General features: G+C 40.8%; 1 protein-coding gene across 1 annotated transcript in view; it reads left to right on the top strand.

Moving 5' to 3' along the window:
• Positions 1–27,045, top strand: part of SMURF2 (SMAD specific E3 ubiquitin protein ligase 2) — a 67,318-nt gene extending 40,273 nt beyond the window's left edge. Inside the window, exons 5-19 of the mRNA XM_083427461.1 lie at positions 205–270; positions 3,957–4,041; positions 5,136–5,219; positions 6,715–6,917; positions 8,837–8,921; positions 10,733–10,891; positions 13,969–14,179; positions 15,193–15,296; positions 19,090–19,204; positions 19,853–20,031; positions 20,663–20,800; positions 21,226–21,346; positions 23,173–23,374; positions 24,378–24,453; positions 24,940–27,045. Coding sequence (XP_083283587.1) covers positions 205–270; positions 3,957–4,041; positions 5,136–5,219; positions 6,715–6,917; positions 8,837–8,921; positions 10,733–10,891; positions 13,969–14,179; positions 15,193–15,296; positions 19,090–19,204; positions 19,853–20,031; positions 20,663–20,800; positions 21,226–21,346; positions 23,173–23,374; positions 24,378–24,453; positions 24,940–25,039 — 1,928 coding nt within the window. The 3' untranslated portion in view covers positions 25,040–27,045. The remainder of the gene's footprint in view (positions 1–204; positions 271–3,956; positions 4,042–5,135; positions 5,220–6,714; positions 6,918–8,836; positions 8,922–10,732; positions 10,892–13,968; positions 14,180–15,192; positions 15,297–19,089; positions 19,205–19,852; positions 20,032–20,662; positions 20,801–21,225; positions 21,347–23,172; positions 23,375–24,377; positions 24,454–24,939) is intronic.
• The last annotated feature ends 201 nt before the right edge of the window (positions 27,046–27,246 follow it).

A 27,246-nucleotide genomic window follows, 5' to 3' on the forward strand; every position in this document is an offset into this window, starting at 1 on the left:
TAGACCCTGCTTTGGAATGAGCTTTTTAGAATTTAAAATTTATTATTATATAAAAGCAATCTTTTATGAAAACAAGCATGCTTTCCCCCCACTTAATAAAGTACAGACATGTTTAGGCAAAGAATGATGCACAAAACTTTATAGTATATGCGGGTATTAAGTGATTGTTGTAGATTGTAAGCTGTGCTGTTTTTTCCTCCATAGATCAGAGGTTGGATCTGTGCAAACTTGGGCCAAATGACAATGATACCGTTAGGGGACAGATTGTAGGTAAGTGCAGATTTTGCTAATTCGAATATGTGGTTTTAACACGTAGTTAAAATATCAAAGATTTTAGCATCTGAATTTGAAAAAGCTCCCCCTATTACTGACATGTGTTTGGGCTCCTGTGTGGAGAGCTTGCAATCTGAGAGGCATGGAGTTTGATGAATCCCTACTCAGTTTTGGCAGAAAATCCCACTTACATTGTGTAACGCAGGTGCCGTGGCTACGAAACATGGGCAAAAGTTAGGCAAGGCTGTCATGGTACAGACTTGGCTGTAATTATGATTTTATTATTTATTGCATTTATATCCTATCTTTCCCCCCTCCTCAGTTAATCCCCGTAACAAACCAGTGAGTTAGGCTGAGTGGCAGTGACTGAACTGAGGTCACTCCTTGAGCTTCATGGCCAAGTGGGGAATTTGAGCCCCGGGCTCCTAGGACCTAGTCCAACGCATTGACCACTATGCCACACTGTGTCTTACTAGGTTGTTCCTGCCTCTCTTCCTCCTCCTGCATATGGGACATGTGAGGCAGGACAGCCTATTGGAGAGCTGTCAGTACAAAGGTTTACAGTGTCCAAAAGAGGGTTTGGGGGGGGCAGAATGGAACATGCTGGGAATCACAAGATTGGACTCAGATCTGTTTTTGGGCTTCTCATGGGCATCTAATTGGCCTCTGTGAAAAGAGGATGCTGAGCTGTGGATCTGATCAAGCCAGCTCTAATATTGTTCTTAGAAATGGAGCTGTGGGTTAAAGCCTCAGCACCTAGGACTTGCCGATCAAAAAAAAGGTCGGCGGTTTGAATCCCCGCGGCGGGGTGCGCTCCCGTCGTTCGGTCCCAGCGCCTGCCAACCTAGCAGTTCGAAACACCTCCGGGTGCAAGTAGATAAATAGGGACCGCTTACCAGCGGGAAGGTAAACGGCGTTCCGTGTGCTGCGCTGGCTCGCCAGATGCAGCTTGTCACGCTGGCCACGTGACCCGGAAGTGTCTTCGGACAGCGCTGGCTCCCGGCCTATAGAGTGAGATGAGCGCACAACCCTAGAGTCTGTCAAGACTGGCCCATACGGGCAGGGGTACCTTTACCTTTACCTTTAAACCAGGTTGTATCCAGTATTCACAGAAGATTATTTGATCCAGTGAAGTATCCCATGAACAAAAGCAGAAGTGCGGCATTTCTTCAGATTCTCCCGCAACCCCCTGTTTACGTCCCAAACTATTCTCAAGGGTTATCCAAGTCTCTGTAGCAGATTGTGGGGGGCGGGGAGTGGGGAGCGCAGAAGGAAACAGGAATAATAGCCTCTCCCTGTTCTATTCATGAAAATGTCTGCTGGCTTAAATTACCTTCTGTGAATGGAAAGATGGCATTGGATGCAATCTTCTAAATCTGTGTATCATCTTCCTTGCATTTATGTTTGTGAACACTATCTTGATTTTCTTCACGGATAATAGAATAAACTCCATTGCGAGCCTTTCCTAACGTGCTACTATTACTACCTTTATTTGATTGGGAAAATGTCTAGCACCCATAGATTTTGCAATGATGAGGCAGGGATTAAGGTTCTTTTCAGAGATTTAAAATTCAACCTACTTTGAATGCTTTTGAAGCTTCATTAATTTTCAGTGGGAGAGAGATAAGCAGAGTACTATTTCCCCACTGAAATCAGTAGGCCTTAACATTGCTTAACTTGAGCTGGATCAAATCCATTATATTTCAGCCCTTGAAAACCTACCTGCTGCCTATGTGAGTGTTTTCTTTGAATAGGAACAGACAAAAGTTACGGTTGCAAATGTTGCTCTGGTGCTTTCAAGTGATGGTGCCCTGAAAGAGGAAGCTATTTGAAAAATCACACATTATATATTATACATTATGTTTTTAGACCATTACTGCATCTATGATAAAAAAGAACAACAGTGGATTTTACCTAAAGGTCCTTGGATGGAATGAATTTCCATTCATAGGAGGAGACTTCACAAAATGGAGGCTTTGGATCCAACCCAGAATATCTTCAAGTTTGATTTAATTTTAATAACTCACTTATGTGCTTAAGTGGTTGAAGTGAAATGATTTGACTTAAATGATGCAACAAAGCAAAGTACTAGATTATGTTAATTGATGTCTTGGTTATCTCATAATATTTGGATACTCAGGTCTGCCTGGGGAATGTTGCCACTTGGGCAAGTGGATCTGCAAGGTTTTTGTTTGCAAATGGTGCCTCCCATTCAGAAAGTTGGTGTGTCTTTTGGTTGCAAGGGGGCCCAGCTTCTCTTATTATCTTTTGCTGGACAGGTGCTTATTTTGGTCTAGACACAAGCATTCACTTCCAATCTAAACAGGATTAGGAAAAGCACATTAATCTTAATGCCACAGAAACCACAAATAATGTCGTGTGTTCAGTTTCATTCTTGACTAACCTGTTTATAAAATAAACCTAGCTACTTAGGCTTTCACAGGCAGCCTTTATTTTACTGTTTACAGCACTTCAGGCACAAAATTGCCAGGCTGATGTTCTATTGAGAAAAATCTTCAGACATAAGAAATACTACCAAATGGACAAAGCTTGCCATTTTTTAAAGAGATGTTCGTATGTATTTTTTCTGGAACTGTGAGCTGCCTATTTGGACCCTTCTTACTTCTACAGTGTTCTCTGTCCAGCACTTCTTATAGGCGTATTTAATGTCTAAAAGTAATACACTGCTTTGTTTCCATAATGCTGATCAAGAATTTAAATACGGTTCCATCTTTTAAAATACAAGTGCCAGTCCATGTTAAAGGGCAAAGTAATTCTAAATTCAGTGAGGATTCCATATTTTAAGGATTCTTGAAGCCATGTTTACTATTGGTGCTGTGGTCTTTACAGAAACATAATCTTCTCCCTATAGGGTTTTTGTCAGTGGAGGGTAGACCCCAAATATTAGGGAGTGATGAGTTGGTTGAGATCCTACTTCATTTTTAAGTACAAGCCAATCAGCCAAACCTCCCTGTGGAGGGAATTCCACAAACAGGGCACCACCACTGAAGGCTTTTTCTCTGGTTGCCACCCACCTTACCTTAGATGGCAGAGGTACCTCCAGAGATGACTTCAGCATATGGGAATATTAGTAGGTGTTCCTCATGTACCTGGGTCCTAAGCTTTATAGGGCTTTAAAAGCCAGTACTCTGAACTATGTTTGGAAACAGACCGGAAGCCAAGTGAATTTATTTCAATACTATTGACCAATCATGGTCAACAGGCGCAGCTGTTGTAGTCTACTGAGGCAGCCTCATGCACAACCACACCTAGATGTCACCAAGTGATGCTGCAGCTGGTATACCAGCCTCAGTGGATGAAATGCACTCTTACCAGAGAGGATACCTGGATCCTGGGTTCATGTATCATGGGAACCCAAGGTTATTGCAGCTTTTTGGTCCCGCTTGTTCAAAGGCAGCAGCAAAGTTGGAATGATTAAGTAGAGTGCCCCAGTACGCTGCTTATTCCCAATAAACCAGAATAAACTGTCAATCCTGCCTCAGTGCAGCATTTGAGTGGGGCCAGTCTCATCATGTCTCTGTTGAAATGGTGTGTAAAATATAATCAACTGAAAAGAAGGCTTTTAAGACTATCAACAAGTTGTGTCATTTCTTTCCAAATAGTCGTGATTTGAATTGTATTGTCGTACCTCTAATTTTGGCCTTTGTTTGTTTGTTTGCTAGTAAGTCTTCAATCCAGAGACCGGATAGGTACTGGAGGGCAAGTTGTGGACTGCAGTAGATTATTTGACAATGATCTACCTGATGGGTAAGATAACATTTTCATAAATGCCGTTTACATATTTGTCTGATATTTGCAGTGATGAAAAATGGAGGGAAGAATACCAGTGTGTTCTAAAAAAATATTTACATGTAGACTTATTTTGGAGTTAGAGATGCCAACCAGCAATTTAACTTCATGAAAATACTGGACTGCAAACTCCCATTATCCCTGAACATTTGCCATGGCTGGTGAGAGTTGAAGTTCAAAACATCTGGACAGCATTGGTTGGAAAAGGCAGCTTCACCGATAGAAGAAACTGTGTGTGTGTGTGTGTGTGTGTGTGTGTGTGGTGTGAATCCTGATAAAACTGAAACTAAATCCTGATAAGATAGACACAGTAAGTCCCCACATCCAGTAACTTGTATGTTTGCTTACCCTCAACACTGCTGTCCCTGAAAGAGCAGGTATGTTATTTGGGGCTGCTGCTAGATTTATCCCTTTCAGTTGATGGGCGAATGACCTTGATAGCAAGGAGTACCTATTACTATGGCTGCCTTGCCAACCACCGGCTTTCTGGATAGAGTCAGTTCAGCAACTATGATATATGCACTGCTAACCTCATGATCTTCTAGGTGGCATTGTAAAGCCCCGAACAACTTGGGTCAAGGTTAGCTAAAGTACTGTCCTTCTCTGTACAGCCCCCTATACAGTCAGATATATGGAGAAGGCCTTTCTGATGGTGCATTCTGCAATATGCAGAATGCCACCTACTGGCAACATAAAAAAAGGGCCTTATCCCTGGTGGTTCCTACCCTTAGGAATGTCCTCTCCTGTGATTTGGGAGGTACCAGTAGTTGGGCACTTCTGAAGTTTAGTAGTAGCCGTGTTGTAGAAGTTGATTAGTAGCCCTGATGCTACTGCCCTATATTATGGCTTGTCTCTGTAACATTAACATTATTTTAAACTGTATAGTTCTTTTTATCTTTGTAAAAATACATTTAAATAAAAATGAGTAATATAAAAATAGCGTGGATAGTTAGCCAAATGTAATGTTCATGTTATGGTGTCTGTTGGCTAAAAACTTCTTTAAAACAAACTTCTTCTAAATATGGTGATTTTCTTTCAATGTATAATTCTAGTTGGGAAGAAAGGAGGACGGCCTCTGGAAGAATTCAGTATTTAAATCATATTACACGAACAACACAGTGGGAGCGACCAACACGGTAAGAATTATTAGAGAACACTGTACAGTAAATTTTTCAGTGACTCAAGCTGAGCACTTGGGCTTCTTGTGGATTTAATTGGTAGGAGTCCATCATTCCTTGAAATTGTTGCTAGTTATTACCTCAGTTCCACATCTCCTGAATAGAGGTTCCTCCCAAATATTGCTCCTATATTGTAAATCCTTCCTATATCCCTCTTACAGAGTCGGATGTAGATATAACGGACTTGTGATGCATTACTAGAGTTTATAAATGGGACGCTGTGGCGCTGTGGTTGGCAGTTAGAATCTGTGCGACCAGATGAGCTCCCGTTGCTTTTCCCAGCTTCTGCCAACCTAGCAGTTTGAAAGCACACCAGTGCAAGTAGATAGATAGGTACCGCTTTGGTGGGGAAGTAAACAGTGTTTCCGTGTGCTCTGGTTTCCGTCATGGTGCTCCGTTGCTCCAGGAGCAGCTTAGTCATGCTGGCCACATAACCTGGAAAGTGTCTGTGGACAAATGCCGGCTCCCTCGGCCTGAAAGTGAGATGAGCGCTGCAACCCCATACTCGCCTTTGACTGGACTTAACCGTCCAGGGGTTCTTTACCTTTCCTGACTTACCTACCCTTTCCTGACTAGAGTTTATATTGCAAGGCCATTCCCAGAAACCCCTCACCCCTGCCCCACAGATAGGGTTCTGGCCCACTGGCCCCCAAAGGTTCCCTGCTCCTCACAAATGAAAACTGTAAAATAAGAAGGCAATGTTGGCATTACTGTTTTGTATTAGATAAATGACACTTGGTTATGAGCCAGGTTAGTATAGTTTTCATTGTGGAAAGTGATTTAGTAATATGGGAGAAGGGAATTGGGAATCGGGACTGGTCCATATTTGAGTTGTTGCCATCAGGCCATTATTTCATTTAGTGAGGATTAGTCTGTACATTAATTGTCACACATCAGTTTTCTGTTGGCTCCTTACTTGGTTTTAAGTATTACGTATTATGTTGGTGCTTCTGTTGAATATATTGTCAGGTCCTTTATCTCTGCACGCTCTCCCACTTGCTCCGTTTGTAATAGGATACAAGCAGGGCATATGTTTCTCTGCAAAGTAGCTCTGGGCATCTTGTGGCCACAAGCAGCCCTTGATTTTTATTACCATGCTTCTGAATAGCATTGGAATCCAAACTTGTGTGTTGCCTCGGCATGTGTATTATATCAGTGATGCATAACTTTTTAATTGAAGCTCCCCTCAGTTTAGGAGTCACCAGTGCGATGACTGCCGGCATACATGTACTCAGAGAGGACTTTGCTCAGAATTCCCTGCCCTTGCTGATGAAATGAGTCTTGAAAGAAGGGTGATTTTATATCCAGAGAGTACGGTTGTGGATGTGTGGTTGCCTAGAATGATTTCTCCCGTTTGCAGATTGCCCCATGTGTCCAAAAAGGTTGGGAATCTACGGTTTAGACACAGTTCTCTAAAACAGAGAGGTCTCAAAAACATTATTACTGTTAACAGGCCAGCATCGGAATATTCAAGTCCAGGTCGACCACTGAGCTGCTTTGTGGATGAGAACACACCGCTTACGGGAATAAACGGCGCGACATGTGGACAGGCATCAGATCCCAGGCTAGCAGAGAGAAGAGTGAGGTCTCAGAGGCACAGGAATTACATGAGCAGGACCCATCTACATACGCCTCCAGATTTACCGGAAGGATATGGTACGCATTTTTAAAACAGCGTAACTATCTGTCTGTCTGTTTTTCAAAGGCTATGTACTTCAAAGGACTATTATTCTGAAGATCTAATGAGAGGGATTTCCCCCTTCACGCTTTCATGATACTGGTCTCAGTCCAGCTCTGGTGATTTAATTACTGTATGGGTGTAGTATACTGCTGGAGCTTTGCTGTGTGAGAGAAAAATCCTGTTAATTCCTATTCTGATCGTTGCTTCTTTTCCTTGAACCATGGAGTGGTGCAATTCACTAGTCCAGATCTCAGGCTTCTAATTTAATCAGTTTCTGATCCCTTGTATAGACATTGTAGAGGAATAAAATTGGCAGGCGTTAATGAAACATCCAGGAAGACATGTTAACGAACAGAGCCTTTGCTGCAGATGGTGATAGAGGCATATGGCACAGAGTATCAATAGATGATATGAGGGAACTGGGAATGGCCTTAGAGAACTGCATTAAATGCTAACCGCTTCCAGGTTACGTCCCACCATTAATGCCATTGCATGAAAGGCAGTGCAGAAACACAAGAAACAAAGCTTTTCTCACTCTTTGAGAGACAGTTTTGGTGTTGCATTTTTCCTTGTATCCTTGAAGGCTAATAAACACCTTTAAAATACCTAGCTCTCTGGAGATTCTAAGAGACATATCCTATAGTACAAAGCAATGGGTTGGAACTGACTGAAGTGTGTTACTTTGGGCCTATTGAAACTAATGGGACAAGTTAGCAATGGCTAATTCAGTCTGGATCCAGTCCAGTGTATTTTATGGTATGGCCATAAGTATGCAAATTTCCAACTTTCTGTTTAATATGATCCTCTATCGTTAAACCAGTTTAGGTAAAGGTAAGGTTTAGGGCTGCGGGTGGCGCTGTGGTCTAAACCACTAAGCCTCTTGGGCTTGCCGATTGGAAGTTTGGTGCTTTGAATTCATGTGATGGGGTGAGCTCCCGTTGCTCTGTCCCAGCTCCTGCCAACCTAGCAGTTCAAAAGCATACCAGTGCAAGCAGATAAATAGGTGTGGTGGGAAGGTAAACGGCATTTCCATGCGCTCCGGCACAGTGTCCTGATGTGCCAGAAGCGGTTTAGTCATGCTGGCCACATGACCCAGAAATCTGTCTGTGGAGAAACACTGGCTCCCTCGGCCTGAAAGTGAGATGAGCGACGCACCCTATAGTCGTCTTTGACTGGACTTAACCGTCCAGGGGTCCTTTATCTTTAACTTTTTATACCAGTTTAAGAATGTAACTCCATATGTGTTAAAAATTCACAGGAAAAATTAACTCGTGCATTATTATACTACCCTTGACTTCCAAAGAAATTCTTCAGAATTTTCAGTTCATAAAATACTTCAAAATCCTTTGAGACCCACATTAAAATTGCAGTTCACTTCTGTTGCTATGGCTCAGTGTTTCCACGTTACCTTCCTCTCTGTGTATATGTGTGTCTCCTGCCCTATGATCTAATCATAAGACGAATACATGAAAACTTAACCTCTAAAGTGAGACCCCACCCCAAGCTGCTCCAGAGGATTAGGGGAAACCCCCAGAATAGATGAGGGGTACAGGGGAAAGAGGGGGAAATGTCCTGCTGAGTCGGCAGAAACGCGTTTTGCTAAGGGGACAATTTTGTTGGATCCAGCCCAGAATACAAAAGCCAACAGGGGAGATATATTGTTTAAAAATTAAGCTACCTCTACTCTTGCTTTGATGTGGCTATTAAAGCTAGACCAAGCACAAAAGTCTTTTTAACTGTTTTTCTCAAAGACATTCAGGTTTTGACAAATCTCGAGGGGAAGGGAATTTATATAGTTATTTCAAGTCTGTGAACTTGTTAACCTTTTGCATGGGATTTTCATTAGTAAACGAAGCAATCTTTTGTTTCCACATTGGCACGTCTGAATGAACAGAGCAAAGGACAACTCAGCAAGGGCAGGTGTATTTCCTACATACTCAGACTGGTGTAAGCACATGGCATGATCCACGCGTACCGAGGTAAGCGGATAATCTGTCCTTTGATGCTGTAAGTTAAATAAAGTTGCTGTACAAATCAAATTAGTAATATATACATTGGCTATAATAGCCTGTTGGCAGGAGGTATGTTATCTATGAATCTGTGCAAGCCCAGATTTTGGAAGTGGTATCAGAAAATTCAGACTCCTAAGAAGCTCTGATATAATTTAAAGCAAGAGAAACAGAAAGCTTACAGCCCCAGACTCTGAAGCAATGTAGTGTTTGCAGTGCTTAGTGAATTCACAGAGATCTGAGAGGGACGGAGTAAGACTTTTCACTGATCAGATTTTAGTGCCTTCCATCCTTTCCCTTTCTGTGTCATGTGAGTAGTTTAAAACAGACCTGTGCGGAACTTTTGCATACTTTTATCAACTTGCCTCAGAATTCTAAGGGAGGTTTTTTGGGCACAGAATATTCAAATATTTTTTAACAGTATGCACAGCGCTGGCTGATCGCTGAAATGTTGATTATGCATTTTTTCTTTTAATATTAATTGACACGGGCATAAAATAATTTTGGTAAATCACCTGCTGCGTACATATTTAGAGCTAACTTGTTCAGTTCCTTGCAGCGCTAGCATGGTGTAGTGATCTGAGGGTTTGACTTGGACCGATGAGATCTGAGTTCAAATCCCCACTCGACCATGAATCTCATTAAGAGACCTTGGGCCAGTCCCTGTCTCTCATCCTACCCTTCTTTACAGGGTGGTAGTGGGGCAAAGTTTTTGGGGAGAGCTATGTAGGCTACCTTCAGCTCCTTGGAAGGAAGACGGGATATGAATGATATAAACATTGCTACAGGTTAGGATGTTTAATCTCTCTAGTAGATTGGGAGGTCCTGTACAGTGAAAACTGTGTTATACGGAGCTTTAGCGATGTAGTGCCTGAAATCACTAGCCCCAGATCCCCCTGCCTGATTTGAGGCAATTTCTTCCCCTTCCACAGCAGCTCTGTTCAGGCTCCCTACTCCCCAGGAGAGCATTTTGGCGGGGGGGGGGGGGGCGGACAGGAGGAGGGAAAGCGAGACTGAGGGCTCAGCTACTACACAGCTGCAAATAAAATGTTTTAAGTGTGTTTTAAGTGCAACATACAATGTGACACTAGATAGCGATGGTGAGCCTTAAGGAAAATTCAGTGTATTTTTTTAAATGCTTTTTTAAAAAAAAAAAAACATTTTCGGAACAGTTTTTATGTATTTGTAGATTCCACCTGACGGTGTGATTGCCTTCTTTCTAGTCATGCAATAACTGGACACAACCCTTCTGGGATTATGATTTTTTACGACATCTAGTGGCTAGTTTTCTTAGTTGGCGGAAATTGTCTGTGGCACACATGCATAAATCTTCATGGAAAACACCGGTATTGACAAATGTGTCTGTCCGCCTTCCACTGTTTCTAAAAAAAAACAGAACTATTCCGATGTCCTTTAAAAACTGGCATTAAGAACATGCAGCTCCTGTAGGAAAAAGGATTTTGTTTTCGTTTTAAGTCAGTATCCCATTAATTACCGATGTAGTTATTTTCTTCTTAAAGCCAAAAACATAGGTTGTGCGATAACAGTTTTTCCAAGACCAGTGTAGCGGGATGTTTTTCTGAGAGTACGTTTTGCTTTTCCTTTGGTGGGCTTGCTCCTTGAGAGTAGACATTCCAGCTGTATAGATCAAGTTTCCAAAACAATGCATACTCTCAGGCTTCATGGAATTGTAATGTTACTTTTACACTGGTTTGGCTCAGAGGCCAAATACTGAGGGTTTTTTCTTTCTCTCTCTCTCATTTTTATGTTTGTTTTTGCAGGGATCTTAGCAACATCAATTGTGAAGAGCTTGGTCCTTTGCCTCCTGGATGGGAGATCCGGAATACAGCAACAGGCAGAGTTTATTTTGTTGACCATAACAACAGAACAACGCAATTCACAGATCCACGGCTATCGGCTAACTTGCACCTGGTTCTAAAGTGAGTTCATGATGTCACCAGCACATGCAGATGAATGTTTTGGAGCATGAAAGTGGTTCTCTGGGAATGTGCAATAGGTTGATTCTGCCACCTTGGGTTATATAACTCCTTTGTGTTGACTGAAGATCTCTTGAGACTTTGTAGTCCTGGGGAGAAGCAATCTGAAATATATATTATTGAGGGAGTATGCGGAAGAATAATTACACAACAAGGTATTGCAGAAGCTTCGTGATCTGCATTGTCTGCCTTTAATATTTTAAACCAATACAAAATAAGTGCTTTGAAATATTCTTGGCAGCAAGATTTTTTAGTTTCACTTTGAAAGAACTGATTCAGTTGCCCTTGAGGAAGAGTTTTAATCTGAAACACATAGGGCAATAAAATGGCCTTTTCGTCCCCATCTGAGCTCTTCTTTCCATTCACTTCTGCATTTAATGCCTTCCTTGCTTTACTCTGTTAGCCATGTTTCCAAAAGCAGAAGAGACTATATAAATCAAAATTGCCATTGTCTAGACAGAACGATCCGTTTGTTCAGACACTCCTGGAATTTTATTTCATTGTTCTTCGCTTTAACACCTTTTAAATGCTATTTTGGGAAACACCTGCATAGCATTAAGTAAATACTCCACAAAAGCTGGGTGGTTAGAATGTGACTGGGCATAAGAATCCGCAGAGCTAGACTAGTGATGAGACTCTGGAACCACTTTTTTATAGGAAGGGAGGCTGTAGAAGGTAAAAAAGTAAAAGTTAAATTGTCTTCAGTATATCTGAAAACGCTTAGTGTACCTTATGTGCAAATATGCACATAGTTTTGGAAGCTATTTCTTACAGAATCAAATCTGTTTGGAAATTTTGGGTGGTGGGGATTTTACTCAGACCCATAAAAATTAATGACCACGACTAACTTAGGCCCACTGGTTTTAATGGGTCTACTCTGAGTAAACATTAGTTAATTAAAATCTCAGGGCTGTGGTCATCTCTTGGCTAGAATGTCAAGCGAATTCAAATATAACGTGTGATATTTGAGGAGTCTGTAGTTACCTACTGAAGAAGAATGTAATTTAAAAAAATATATATTACTATTCTAAGATAGTAATTTGCATTTGTTGTTGTTTTTAATTTTCAGTTTCCTAGCAGTAACCAATTGACATCTATAAAATTGTGATCCTTATAGATTTCCAAGATAGCTGTGACAACCTTCAGGTTGTCTTTCAGTAGGATAAACCTCAAGCTGTAAAATCACAGATCTTTTTTGCACTTCTCAGCCTATTGCTACAACATTTAAGCTTTTTCATTCATACATCTGTCTTTCATTATGGAAGGATTTCAGAAATCCAACCAATAGTCCAATAGTGTTATCAGCAAAGTCCTCAGTCTGATAAATTTTCTCCAGTGTGTGTTACTGTCTGCTACAGTAAGGCGAGATATGTGAAGATGATTTCTCCCTTCTTTTCACTAAAGATAATTTTTGTGGTTTCGATATATCCAAAGCTTTAGATTAGTTAAAAAACCAAATGTATCTGTCTCAGTGAAGTTATACATGGCTTCAGTTGCCTGTCCAACCTCAAAGTACGTAAGTTTAGCATGTAGTGTTAAATTTAGGGAACTCTAAATTTAAGAATTATGCAGTGGAAGAACAGAAACTTCAGAAGTCAGTGTGAAAAGAAAAGAAAAGGGGAAAAAAGCCAATTTTTAAATTATTCAGCATAAAGTGGACTGGGTGTAAATAATTTGTTGCTGACATACTGAGTGCTTTCAGGGTCTGCTGTCCCGGCAGACGGATGGATAACTGAGCAAAAGGCATGACTTGTTATCATGGCAAGTGTAAGTCAATCCCACTGTAGCCCAACCCAAGGGCATAGCTGGAAACAGATCTTCATGGTGAATGTGGACCAATTAGCGAAGCCCCAAGAACCGACATTGTCTTACCAGTTGCAGTTTATTTTGGAGCGGAACAAATTGCAATCCCTGGTTTGGACATAATGTTAAGCAAGGAGTTGAGGTTCACTTCCCACACTCACACCTGGGCAACCTGGGCATTCCCAGTAAACCGTTAACAAGAGCTTCATTTGCATGTCACAATGAATCACAGTTAAGTTCTATGCAGATCTCAGGTGGTACTAAGGGCTGCTGGGGAAAAGGAACACACAATGGTCCCCTCCCCCCAAAGATTTTGTTGCGCTAATATGGCTTTTTCAACTTTTCTTGTAGGCAACATAGCTACTTTTACTTTCAGTAAGGATACCAAGGCCCGCTGTTCTGAGTTTACATGCAGCCCTGACATGTTTCTGAGTTTACATGCAGCCCTGACCCGTGTGTTGAAGAATTTTGCAGAACTGCAGATTAAGCTGAACCATTTAACCTGGAGATTGCCTTCCTTGGAGCCACTTCAATGCTCCTTTCCCAGCGCAGAACATACTGTGCAGCAAAATTTGGCATGACAAATCTCCAGGAACATTCACGTAGAAAATATTTTTTATAAAGGTTTCTCCCCCTTCCCCAGTTGCAACCTGAACTTCATTTCAATACATTTTTTGGAATAGCTAATAAAAAATAGTCATTTATTTGTGTCTGTTGAGTGCATGTCAATCTGTTTCCCTTTTCACCTTACCAATCTGCTTACAATCCTGTGGTCCCGACTAGCCCAGGTACAATCTTTGTCAAGCGTTCTGTACAAGAGTTTTTGCAAGCGAATTCTTCTTTAAAGTGTAAGGTTGTATCAAATTTAAATTGACTGTGCCTCGAACTAACCCTGAACATTCACATGAACATCGATAAAACATGCAAAACAAATATGAAAGAGCTTTTGAGCAGCGGGTTGTCAATATGGTACTGCAATCTGCTTAGCAGAAATGTTCAAAACCCCTCAAAGCTGGTTGAAAACGATCAAGACAGGCAGATGGATATGTTCTTAGTCTCCTTTAGGAAACATTAGTGGAAAAGCAGGGCACTCACATAGAAACCATTGTTACACTTGCCTCAGAATGTTGGTTGAAAGGCATATTAATTTGTTGTGTGTGGGGGGGGGGAATAATGGGAAGTCTTGAATTACTGACAGCAGCTGCCATTCTTTTCAGTCGTCAGAACCAACTTAAGGATCAACAGCAGCAGCAGCAGCAGCAGGTAGTCTCGCTTTGCCAGCTTCCAGATGAGGCCGAGTGCCTGACTGTGCCCAGGTATAAGCGGGACCTTGTGCAGAAACTCAAGATTCTGAGACAGGAGCTATCCCAGCAGCAGCCCCAAGCTGGACACTGCCGGATAGAAGTCTCCAGGGAAGAAATTTTTGAGGTAACTTTCGGTAGAGTTATCTTAGGTGTTAAATAATGCGGGGGAACATCCTGCCACCGGGATGGTTCTTGCTTTTTTTGGCAATGTAAATGGACAAAGATTATGTGGAAACATCTGAACTACAGCACATTTTTTGAGATTTCATGGTGAGCAATGTGATAAAGTGAGGAGGCTGAATCTTAATTCGTTGTGTATATCCGACATGTATCGTCAGGCATTATTTTACTGAATCTAAGCTTCAGTCCTATACATGCTTTCTTGGAAGCACAATCTATAATTTAAAGCAGGGGTCTGCAAACTTTTTCAGCAGGGGGCCCGTCCACTGTCCCTCAGACCTTGTGGGGGGCCAGACTATATATTTTTTTGGGGGGGGTGAACGAATTCCTATGCCCCACAAATAACCCAGAGATGCATTTTAAATAAAAGCACACATTCTACTCATGTAAAAACATGCTGATTACCAGACCGTCTGTGGGCCGGATTTAGAAGGTGATTGGGTCAGATCCTGGGCCTGAGTTTGCCTACCCATGATATAAAGCAAGTGCCTGAATTTTACGGGCATAGAATCGGGCTGCGCAAACGGGTTTCTGTGCATTGATGTATGAACTACCCCCTTTTCTTGTGGCTGTAAGGAATTAATGTCCAGCCATGTTGGACCAGGATTGCTTCTTGTGCTCTCATTCAGCAGGGATTGTGAAAACCTTCTCACCACAAATGTATTATGCCAAACTAATTTTCACGTCCGGAGAACTACTCCCAGAATAATCTCAAAACATTAGCAATTCATGTAAGCTGCGCAAAAAATGGGCAATATACCCCTGCAGGTTAAAAGGCATTTTTAAGTGCATGTGGCAATGACAAAAGATCCTCACATGCCTGCTTATATATTATGATGCCACCTGCTGTAAGTTTTGGATACTCTGATTTGTTCTTTCTTTAGGATCTTGAGCAGAGGAACATCAGAGTAAGGGCTATGATAATATTGATAAATGTATTATCTGGTGTAATTCCAGGAGTCTTACAGACAAGTCATGAAGATGAGGCCCAAAGACCTGTGGAAGAGATTAATGATAAAATTTCGTGGGGAAGAAGGCCTTGACTATGGAGGAGTTGCCAGGTAAATAATAATGCCTTAGGTCTGTCTCCTAAACCAGAATCAAGCAGCATCCAGAGTTGCTGTTGAAATAAATTCTGATACTTGGAGATTGATGTGAAGGCACTGACAACAGCAGAGCTCTGTAATATATGGCAAGTCTGGGGAGAGGGAAAAACAGTTATGCTGGTTCTCTCCCCACCCCCTATCTCATGGCTCCCCAAGTTTATTCATCTCTAGCAGTAGCCTGTATTCAAAGCCCACCCCTTATTTTGATTGCCATCTTATACTGAATGAATGCATTAGTATATATTTACTCTTAGAAAATAAGCCACAATTTTTCTTACTCTCAGAAGAACCTCTCTATGGTCAGAAGTAATTTGTGGTCCTACTGACCTTGAGATGTCAAGGAGTCTTTACATACTCAAGGCATGTTATCTGCCAACACTCAACATACTACAAATGGTAAAATATGATTAATAATGGGGAAATCAATTGTTGTATGTAAGGGTTTAACGGATTATGTTAGAGCTTTGTCAACTCTGTTGAGCATATCCGTTTCAAGGTAACAGGCTGGATAAAACTGTTCTGTGAATGGTGGTCTTCTTCCACTCCCAGAATGGAATCTTGGCTCCAATATGTTGTGATTTTTTCCCATCTAGTTAGTATAGATTAGAGAACAGAAAGTTTGCAATTTAAAAAAAAAAATTTTTTTTTAAGGTTTGCAATGTTAAGAATTGCATTCTGTGTTAATAATTTCTTTCAAGAAGGAAGGTTTGTGTAGGCTTCAAACCAACAAGGAAATGGGAATGACCTTTCCCTGCTTGCTGCATACCATGAGATCTTTTCTGCCGTGTGTTTGGACTAAACATTAAGTTGCCGTAATTCCAAGTAACAGAATAGGGCTGGGGAGAGCAACACTACATTTTCAGAATCAGCAATGCAAGTAGGCTCTGACCCCTGATTGTGAAACAATATAATGTGGAGTGTTTTTAGTGTGCTGTGGCTTTTCTGTTCACAAAAGGGACTGTGCGAAAGAGCACAAGCTACAGCCTGGAACATGAGAGGGAAGGGAAACAAATCACCCAAGCACCAACCCCTCCTTTTTCTTCACCACTGCCACCAAGTGGATGTCTTCAGTAGGAGGGAACTAGTTTTACAGTTTGAATAGCTATCCATAAGCTCAAACATATGCATCCTACTATAGCTCTTCTATTATGTTTCCCTATCTAAGCCAATACTCATCAATTTGCATCCCTTAATTGAGCTTCTGCATCCCTTCGTAGTTCTCTCCTGCAGTATCCAACTCTGCTCTCTTAACATTTTTCATGGTTTCGGTCCTTTTCTCACTTGCAGCTTCTCAACTCCCGCTCTTGAAGTTTCCGACTCCGCAACCTTTTGACCAACTGGGTTGTTTCCTAGCTTGACTTACGCACAATATTTTCACTTCTCCACCAAATGTGTTCGCGAATCAGGAGGAGAGGAGTGTTTCAGTTGTGTTTCTATTCCCCCTTAATTGTCAGGATAAATCTTCTGTGCAGATGTGAGCAAGATACCCCTTGGCACTTTTAACTCTCCTTGAACTTCTGATTCCCATTTGCACAAAACCCTTTCAAGCCAAAAGTAACCATTTTGCAGCCCAAGTTTTCCAACCAGAAGCCCACCACAAAATGACATAAAATTCTATTCCTTCACAGACTATTCCTTTTCAGTGCCCACAAAGCCCTCTCCAGCCAAGGCCTTCCCTTCTCAGCCCCACACCTGATGTCTGGTTTAGGGCAGGTGGGAATGGTTTGCCCAAAACTGCCTCAAAGCATGTAGGGGAACAGGGATGAAGGTTGGCAATTAATTTCAGATTTCAGGTGCATTTCTTATCACATTGTTGGAACAGAATTCTTTTTTTCACATCCAGATACGTTAAGACTGCCACTCAGGGGTAGCTTTTAATCTTCAATATCTGCCCTCAACTTCGCTGCTCAGAGGTCCCCAGCAGATGTTTTTATTGGGTTTCTTTAACATCACCAGTGGGCCTTTTCTCTCTTTCCTCCCCCTAACTCCACTGGCAGGATATGAGTCTCCCTCTCCTTAAATTCCAAAGCACCTGCATTTACCTCCAGCTTTCATTATGGACACCTAAGAGTTGAACAAATGCTTGTAGTTCAGTTGCTTATCAATTCCAAAGACCAGAAGCAGAGGAGTGTTCTCTCGGGTGACCTGAGGAGTCTGCCATCAATTCCATTTGGCATAAGCTGGCCTGTTGGCAATGAGCTTTAGTGACCCGTGCCAGGAAAGTAAATCTCAGAAGCGCTGTGAAATTCTGTGAATTTTTTTGCTGTTAGCTATACCAATATTTACCAACTGGAGCAAATTTATTTAGCACTTTAAATTTTAAGCTTTTAAAGTAATAGTCCTTCAGGTAATGGGTATATTTCAGCATACTGTTAATCTCTGTTCAGTACAGTGCATTAAACTGCATTCAGTGTGACTATCACAATCTAAAGAAGGTATCTGAAGACGTGTGCATGCACATGAAAGCTTATACCTAGAACAAACTTAGTTGGTCTCTAAGGTGCTACTGGACATTTTAAAAAATATATATATGCATATATATATCACAATCAGAGTCATATTCACACTATGCTGAAACAGTAGAAGGTCTGTATTCAGTTAATTTAAAGCTTTCCAAAAGAACTGTGAATTAGAAGGTCAATTAAGCTCTTAAGTTTCACATTTAACAATATATAGATACTCCAACATTGTTTATGATTGGAACAATGATCTTAAAAACTTTCTTTACATATTTTTTATTCTTTTTCCTTCTTGTACATTTGCAAATCTGTGTGTTTTGTTAATAAATGAAAGACAATAATGGCTCCCTTTATCTAAAAAAGATTGTCTTTTCACCCCTGCTTGAATCATGCCATAACCTTCAAGTGTCCCGATTCCCCTGGTGCATTCCTGGAATTTCAGAAGCCCCCCTGGTTTCTGATTTGATTCTGGGATATCCCATTTCCCCCCTCCAGTGCCGCCACGGAGTTCAGGGAGGAGGATGAACCAGTGCTTGCAATTGCAGTGGTCCTGCAAGGGTATCTTATACAGTGGTACCTCGGGTTACATACCAGAGACACTTGGGATCAAACTAGAGAACTTTTGCATGCAAAACAGGGGCTCTAGTTACCATCATGCCAAACTTTGGGATTTGTCTAAAAAAAAAAAAAAAAAAAAAAAAAAAAAAAAAAGCTCCACACCTTTGGGGTTTCCTTGGAGTTTCCAACAACTTTGGGGTTTCCAAGCTCAACAATTCTGGGGATGTCCTGGTTTTTACTTTTTGAAATATGGCAACCCTATTGGAGGGTAAGTCACGTTCTATATAAGTTTTTCTTTGTCACTGCTTCCTTCCCTGTGTGCTTCTTTGTTTTACATCTTTTTATTCTGGTGCAAGGTACGGAAATAGTTGCTTCCTTTCTTTTTGCCCCCTCAAATCCCCCCCCCCAAAATTCAAGCCCATCTTCAACACCTTGTTAATTAAGGGCACACAACCGATTACTGTGCATAGCTAGTGCAGTTATACAGCACACAGCTTTTGACATATGCAACTAAAGAGATTGGACACGTCAGCAAGACATTGAGAGAAATAGTTGAGAGAAATTGAAACAAGAAATTCTGAAAATGTGCTTATGAGACAGTTGTGAATAAATGCTGTTCCCATTACCACATTCTGTTGTCATTGATTAAGAAATTAGTTATCACTGAAGACCTGTGTTTTTCTGCATCAGTTTAACAGTGTTTGACCCTTAAAATGTTTTCTTTTCTTCAGGGAATGGCTCTATTTGCTCTCCCATGAAATGCTGAATCCGTATTATGGCCTCTTCCAGTATTCGCGTGATGACATCTATACACTACAGATAAACCCAGATTCTGCTGTTAACCCGGTATGGAAATGTACCCCATGTTTGTGGCCAGCAGTTCCTTTTTAATAGTTTTGGTGTGCTAGCATTATGCAAATCTGAATTACTTTAGTGACGTTCAACTTCTTTTTTAGAACAGATAGAAACTGCTTTGGGAGTTCCCTTTTTGTTTTTGCTTTGAAGTGCAGGGTATAATCATGAAAATTAATGACTGCTGCAGGTTTGTTAAACCTTAGACAAGAAATAAAGGTGTTAAGTTGTAGCAGGAAACTTTGAGGTCAAATATAAGAGGGAAGTGTTCCAATCCTAAGAATAGCTGTTTAGAGGAAGTGCTTTCAAGTGAAAGTGGAAGTTTATACAACACTAGGGGCTGCACCTTTGCTCACAAGCCAATATTGTGATGCAGCACAGCAAATCCTGCAATAGGGGCTGTACAGTCTCATATAGATAGATAGATAGATAGATAGATAGATAGTCTTGATGGAAGTGAAGCAGGCACCTTAACATATTTTAAAGCTTTTTATTTTATTTTTCGGACTCTTCATTGTAACTTTTAAGTAAATCTTATTGCATACTAAAGAAAAGGTTCTTGTTGAAAAATCTGAATGCTTCATCAGTTTTGGAATCAAGCCAAGAACCCCGGCATGAGTACATTTTCCCCTTCAATTCTAGGAACACTTATCCTACTTCCATTTTGTTGGACGGATCATGGGGATGGCTGTGTTTCATGGACATTATATTGATGGGGGCTTCACATTGCCTTTTTACAAGCAGTTGCTAGGAAAGCCAATTACGTTGGATGACATGGAATTGGTTGACCCAGATCTTCACAACAGCTTAGTATGGATACTGTATGTACTGATCTCTTTGAAATGATGCTTATCATTTATAATGGTTATATTCTGCTTTAATTCATTTGCTATAAATGGGCAGGCTGTGAATATAATTTTTGCTGGGGGGGGGGAACTATAGGTGAGCCATGGGAACTTAAGTCTTCTAATCCAAATCATTATTAGAAAACTGGGACAGATGTAATGTGACACATTTGGTAGCCCCATTGGGGAAGCCTGCCAACTTTAGGCAATCTGAGCCACGATGGGGTGACTTGAGGTATGTGTGTGTATTTTGCATAGGACTGGCTAGGGAACCACAATATAGGCTACAATTGGCCATAGTCTTCTATAGAATGTTCTTCTTAGTCGTGTGCTGACACGTAGGGTCTGTCCTCCCTTGTTACTTCTGAGCATTCCACAAGCTTTGTAACCAGAGGGGATTTTTATCATGGAATAAAACAATTTTGGGGTACTTCCATGTTAAAGAAGACATCACACACACACACACACCCTCCAGAGTATTGGATTCATAGAGGCAGTATAAGCAAATTATTTTTTTGTTGTTTTTTTTAACGGCAGGCTATAGGATGTACGGTTAGGTATGCCTGAGACGTTTAGAATTCATATAATTTTGCTTTCTCTACTTCAGTGAGAACGATACTACCGGAGTCTTGGACCATACATTTTGTGTGGAACATAATGCATATGGTGAAATTATACAACATGAACTGAAACCTAATGGCAAAAGCATTCCTGTCACAGAGGAGAGTAAAAAGGAATACGTCAGGTATCAAAAACTATAGTCTTTGTCGTTGCTTAATTGTTTAGTCGTGTCCGACTCTTCATGACCCCATGGACCAGAGCACGCCAGGCATAGTCTTAAAAAACCCCAAAAAGTTTCAGTTACAGTGCTCTGTGCAGAGGGTAATATGGTATGCTTAAATTAATAGAGTGACTTTGTCATGTTAATGGCTGCTTAACTTTGGCCCTACAGATGTTGCTGAACTATAACTCCCTTCATCTCCGACTACGCTGGCTGGGGTTGATGGGAGTTTTAGTCCAACTATTCCAACAACATTTGCACGCCTCTAGCCTGTCTATGCAGATGCTTGGTTGAATAGTTTGTAGTAATGTTTGCAGCTTGGGATCAAGCATCTAAGTTGTTGAGTGGGAAGACACTCCTTTGCAAATAGGACTTGTAATTTATTGCAGGCTTTATGTAAACTGGCGATTTTTACGAGGGATTGAAGCTCAGTTTCTGGCTCTGCAGAAGGGATTTAATGAAGTAATCCCACAACATCTGCTGAAGACATTTGATGAGAAGGAGCTAGAGGTCAGTACATTAATGATATGCTAGGTCATCAAGTGTAACAAGAAAAAAAGCATTCTTCTTAAATTTTGCGTATGCAAAGTTGATCCCCAATGCTTCTAGGGATGGAGGATTTGCAGTAATTTTAACCATGGTTAACATACCAAATCACCGAAGGGTTGGGATTCCTTTTTTCTTTACATTTTGTAGACAGGCTTCTTAATAATACTCTTGTCTTGCTAGTTAATGACTTTAAAATGCTATTTTTGATAGAATACATCACATACTTTGGAGGGCTATTTTTATTACCCTTAGCATTATTTTGAGTTTTACAATTCCTTTAAGAAACAGATTCTTAATATTGTATCATAAGCGCTGGATGATAAAAGTTGAAATAGTAAAATTTTGTAGTTCTTAATGGTTGGGCGGAAAAAAACCTAAATTGTGCAGTGTGAGTCAAAGGATATCTTGGAAACTAAAATGTGCCTCTGTAGGAAAGTATTTTCTGGTAACCATAGATAAACATATTCTATTTCCTGTAGAGAACATATTGGGGAAGGTGTCTGAACCACCCTACCATTAGTCCCATTTGCTGAAGATAGCACAGAACATGCAAGACACCCATGGGAACTCTTTCATTGCCCTCTTCTCCTTCGGCGATCACTCGTAGCCGAGTAAGATTGTCTTCCATGAACACGGTCTTAACAGTGAGTCTGTAAGTGACTGTGGAGGCCAATTCTGGATCCACACGTCCTTCCACAGTGGGGACATAGGTTTCCGGGCAGGAGTTGCTCACGGTGAGGATTTGCCAAGCATGCCTTCCTCTTAGCTCATTCCTCCCTTTTGTCCTGAGTTCGAGCATCTTCAAAAGTCCATGACACCTTTGGTAAAGGCTGTTCTCCATCTGGAGCTCTCGCAGGCCAGTGTTTTCCAGTTGTTGGTGTTTATACTACATTTTTTTAGATTTGTCTTGAGAGAGTCTTTAAACCTCTTTTGTTGACCACCAGCGTTACACTTTCCATTTTTAAGTTCGGAATAGAGTTGTTGCTTTGGAAGACAATAATCGGACAGGAGAGAGGCGCAAACCCACACCTCTCATTTTTACTGTCCTGTGCATGTGTGCCAGCCAAGCAGGGCATGTGAGAGAGGCAAACACACATGAGACTTTTATATGCTTTGCTCCTGGTTGGGGCAGGAGGGGAATTCACAGTGCATGAGAGATGGGGTGATAATGGCACATGGATACACCCATTTCCCCTGTACAAAACCCATGAAGACCTTATTCTTGGCTAGGCTGCCTTTCTCCCTTTGCTGCCCTTGCTCCCAACCACTCATCTCAAACCTTTTAAATGTTGCACGCTATAATACCCCCTCTCACCCTCTTTCCGGGAAGGGATGATGGAGATGCATGGCTGTAGGGTTAGAAAGGTGTAGAGCAATAGAATGTGTGGGAGAAGGAAAAATCAGCCCAAGAAACCTGCATATAAGCCAAAAGGAGCCTGGGTAGCAAGGGCTTGCTGTGGATCAGGATCTGTTCAATGCTCACCTTCGGTGAAATCTGTTTCTTATTTCTAAGACTTCTATAATGCACAGATAAAGCTGACTATATTGTTTGCTATTCCACTTAGAAAACTAGGGTTATGTACTTTGCAAGCTTAAACGGACTTGTCATTTCCTACTGGCCAACATTTCATATAACAAATGTTTTTTAAAAGAAAAGAAAAGAAAAAGAGAAGTTTTGTCATTTAGAGGGATAACTTTCTATTTGTAGCAGATTTGCGGGGGTGGGGGTGGGGTGTATTGACTTCATGCAGTCCTCCACTGACTGATATTTGTACCGTTATGAACAGCTCATCATTTGTGGCCTTGGGAAGATAGATGTTAATGACTGGAAGGCCAACACCAGGTTAAAACACTGCACGCCAGACAGCAACATTGTGAAGTGGTTTTGGAAAGCCGTGGAGCTCTTTGATGAAGAAAGGAGAGCCCGATTACTGCAGTTTGTGACTGGGTCATCCAGAGTACCTCTGCAGGGTTTCAAAGCATTACAAGGTTAAAAAAAAAAAGCACAAAGGCAAATTTCTTTTGAATCGCTGTCCACAGTCCCAAGTTACTGCTTTTTCAATTTTGTAACATTTGTGATATATTCAGAGTACATTATGAAATGCATAGCTATGACTTTCCGTCAAAAGTCTTAAATCTGTAGGCTTGTGTGTGTTTTCGTTTGGTATGCCCGATGCCCTGGTTTTCCAAATGCATCTACTAGTCCAACTACTGCAACATTTTATCATAAATATATTGATAACTGTTGTTCCTGGCTCTGTGTGATTTTCTGGCTGTTATAAGACCTGGCAGCACATGATACTCAATTCAGAAAGCCTCTTAAGATAGCCTACCTTACAGCATAGCTGTCAAGCGTACCTTATTTGACGGGACAGTCCCTTATCCCAGCGCCATGTCCCACTGCTGTCCCTTATTGATGATGTCCCTTAAATAAGCTACTGAAGGTAATGGGGCCCTTTCTATGTCCAGCTGTCCTTTGTCAACAACAAATTGTTGCTTTTTTTTGTGTTGAATATATGCTATATGGTAATTTATGGACCTAATAGGTATCTAAAGCCATTTGCATGCAACAAAATATGTATTTCACCAAAGTATAATTGTTGATCCCTTATTTTGGCTGCCGATTCCTTATTTTCGAGGCTGCTGGCCCCTTATTTTCAAATCTGTAAGTTGACAACTATGCCTTACAGCTCTTGTAACATGGTAAGGGGCAGTCAAAAGCCCTTTGCATGTCTGTGTATCAGAGCCATCGTTTTCACTTACTGAAAGGAATGGAAGGTTGGGGGTATATGGTTTCTAGTATTCACTTTTCTAATACGTTCTAGAAAGCCTTAAATTGGCACATATCAAATTGGAGATGTACAGGTCACACTCCAGGGATGCTGCTTTGTCTGTCACCTTCCAAAGCTTGCTTCTCTGCCCAGTCTTTTACATGTTTTGGTTGTGCTCCAAAGTACTGGACGGTAATGTCCAATTTCTGTTCCAATTGCAGGTGCTGCTGGTCCAAGACTATTCACAATTCACCAGATTGATGCTAGCACAAATAACCTGCCAAAAGCTCACACTTGGTAAGCTTTATAGATGCATTACTATGCTCATTCTTTTCTACATGGAGACTATTGAATTTGCAACTAATTAGAGAAGAAATTCATTAATAATCCAGCTTCAGAAATAGGTTATTATGAATAATCTACCTGCATATAATTAGCATATCATCAAAACCATTAGAAGAAAGAAATAAGCATTTATGATTTTTCTTTCTGTACGTCGTAGCCTAGTCATCAGTAGATTCTCTGTGTTACGTTTTTTGGGAAACTGTTTTTTTCCAGCAGTCTTGATCCATTCATTACTTACAAACACCATGTGTGTTTTTAATTCTTTGTCAAAACGGATCAACATAGGCATGGTTCTATTTAGAAGACAATGTTAGCGGTGGGGGAGGTAACTGTGTTCTTTTAACTGTAGCAGCTTGCTTGAAGTATATTACTTATTACATAAATTCGGTGTGTATATATTATTGAAAGCCTATTAAAGCTTTTGTTCTCTGCATGCAGCTTCAATCGAATAGACATTCCTCCTTATGAAAGCTATGAGAAGCTCTATGAAAAGCTGCTAACCGCCATTGAAGAAACATGTGGGTTTGCTGTGGAATGAACATTTGCAGACTTACCTGGGACTGTATTTATACTCCGTCAAGCAGAAAATCCTCTCCTCAGCCATGACACAGTTAAATGCTTGAAATATAGGAAACTTCTTCCCCCCACTCCCTTTTCTACTTTAGGACGATATGAGGGAAAGGACAATTTTTGGAGTTCTTCATTCAAGAAAATGTCCTGTGGCTCCTGCCAAGGAATCATTCAGCTGCTATTAAAAACAAGTATCTTGAATATACAGAATGCTGACTTTTCCTTCCTTTCAACAGCAGTATTCTTCTCTCAAAAAGACGACTACTATTTTTGTAAAAGGTGATCTGATCTATTTGCTTACCTGATTTCTATTCTCACAGGTCCAAGATATAGCTGTCGGTACAAGTCACGTTCCAGCCTACTTAAGTAAACATGTGATACTGAACAGCATCTATACCTGCTATTTTTTTAAATAAAATATTTTGATTATTCTAATTTTTTCATATAATTGGCTAAGCAAATCATAACCCTTTTAAATTAAGGCCACTTAACGTACAAACTGTGTTTTCTTATAGTGAATGATTTAATTCTCTGTTATGAGTTAAACTTCAATGTTACTTGTGTAAGGATTTTTATATTTCTCAAGCATGAATTACAGGTTTTGGCTCCTGTTTTTCTCTTGTCCAGTTTCTTTAGCAGAATCCTAGTCGGAGTTAACTTGCACTGTATTTGGTACAGTACTTTGTGGTAAACGTGGAAACCCCCCTTTTTTAAAGCATCTAGCATTTTTTAAAATGAGCGTTTTTGTAAAAAGTCAATACTTGAGTTTTTTTTAATTTGCTTTCCATTTTAAATGGAACTTGCTGCATTTTGTAAACTCCTAAATGTATGTTGATGATATCAACAGCCTTCTGCCAGGTCGTCAGTTCATTTTTCAAAACTCTCTGTGGATGTCATACCAACCAAAGTTTTTCTGTTCCGATACAGTGAATCTGCATTGTATATTAGTTGTTGCAAAACAATATTATCAGGTTAAAACGTCTTTATTTTAAATGGCTTGTGACATATGGGTTTGTGCTAGCTACAACTAAGGGAAAAAATAGTGATGCAATGGACTTAAAAGCAGAGCTTCTGTAAATTTTCTGATGTGCTCCAATAAATAGCTGACTGGAGCACCCAGAAATCATCCTTGCATTGAGGGTAAATATATGCAAAATAGTTAAAATAAAGGGGGCACGTTTAGATGAAATATATTGCACTGTTAATCGGCAGTCATGCAAGGAATTATATACCAATAACTAAAGTGGTTGAGCTTGTAACTTGGGGATAGCTCATAAGTACACTTCTCTTTGCAATAGTGTGTTTAGTTGCTGTGAAAAGTGCAGCTTCTCTTGTTGAAATCATTGCTGGTTGTTTCTGGTACGCTGGCAAGCACAGATATTTCTTCATAGTTTTATGTACCCAACTGTGTGGAGAGGAAAGCGGAACTTGCATGTGCAAACTGCAAACTAGCTCTCGCTGAACAACATTGAGAACGTCTAGCGAACTGTCAGCCCAGTTGTTCGGTTGCTCATCTTCTCGTGCAAAAGCAAGGAATGACAAACAACAGCAAGGCACATGGTAGTAATTAATCACAAGTAACCATCTAAAACCACCCACTTTTTCTGTGTGAATGATCGATCAAGTGTGCCACGTATATGGAGGCAACAGATTGAAAACTATTAGCACAGCCCTGCTTATATTGAAGGTTTTGTTGGAGATGGCCTTTTTCCTTGTCTAAAATTGGGATAAGAGAAAGCAAGTTAAGTCAAAAGGACATTCGCTAGATGTAGACGTGTGTAGCCTGCTCTGACTTGAATCCGACAGGTTGTACGTTAACAACCAGTCTTGTAGGCTCAAGATGTAGAAGTGGGAGAGGCGAGGGTGAACGATCATTTCCATTGGTTGCATTGGTTCCGAAACAGCCTCGCTCCTACGTCGTATTGAATTATGAAGCAATTACACAAATTAGCCATAGTAAAAATAAATTAAAAATGGTGACTGGTGGTCTGTTTAGCATTAGATCATCCAGCATTTGGAATAGCTAAGTCTGACTTCGTCTTCCTTTGCTCATGGACTGCAGCAGAACTGTAAGTCTACATTGATTGCTCCGAGTAGACTTAAGGCGGATTTTGGAATGCAAGCCTAAGCCCCTGTTAGGGAATCTGCTCTGGTTCTAGGCTGGCAGATATGATC

The sequence above is a fragment of the Podarcis tiliguerta genome (assembly GCF_965153285.1).
Source record: "Podarcis tiliguerta genome assembly, chromosome: 2".
NCBI lineage: Eukaryota > Metazoa > Chordata > Lepidosauria > Squamata > Lacertidae > Podarcis > Podarcis tiliguerta.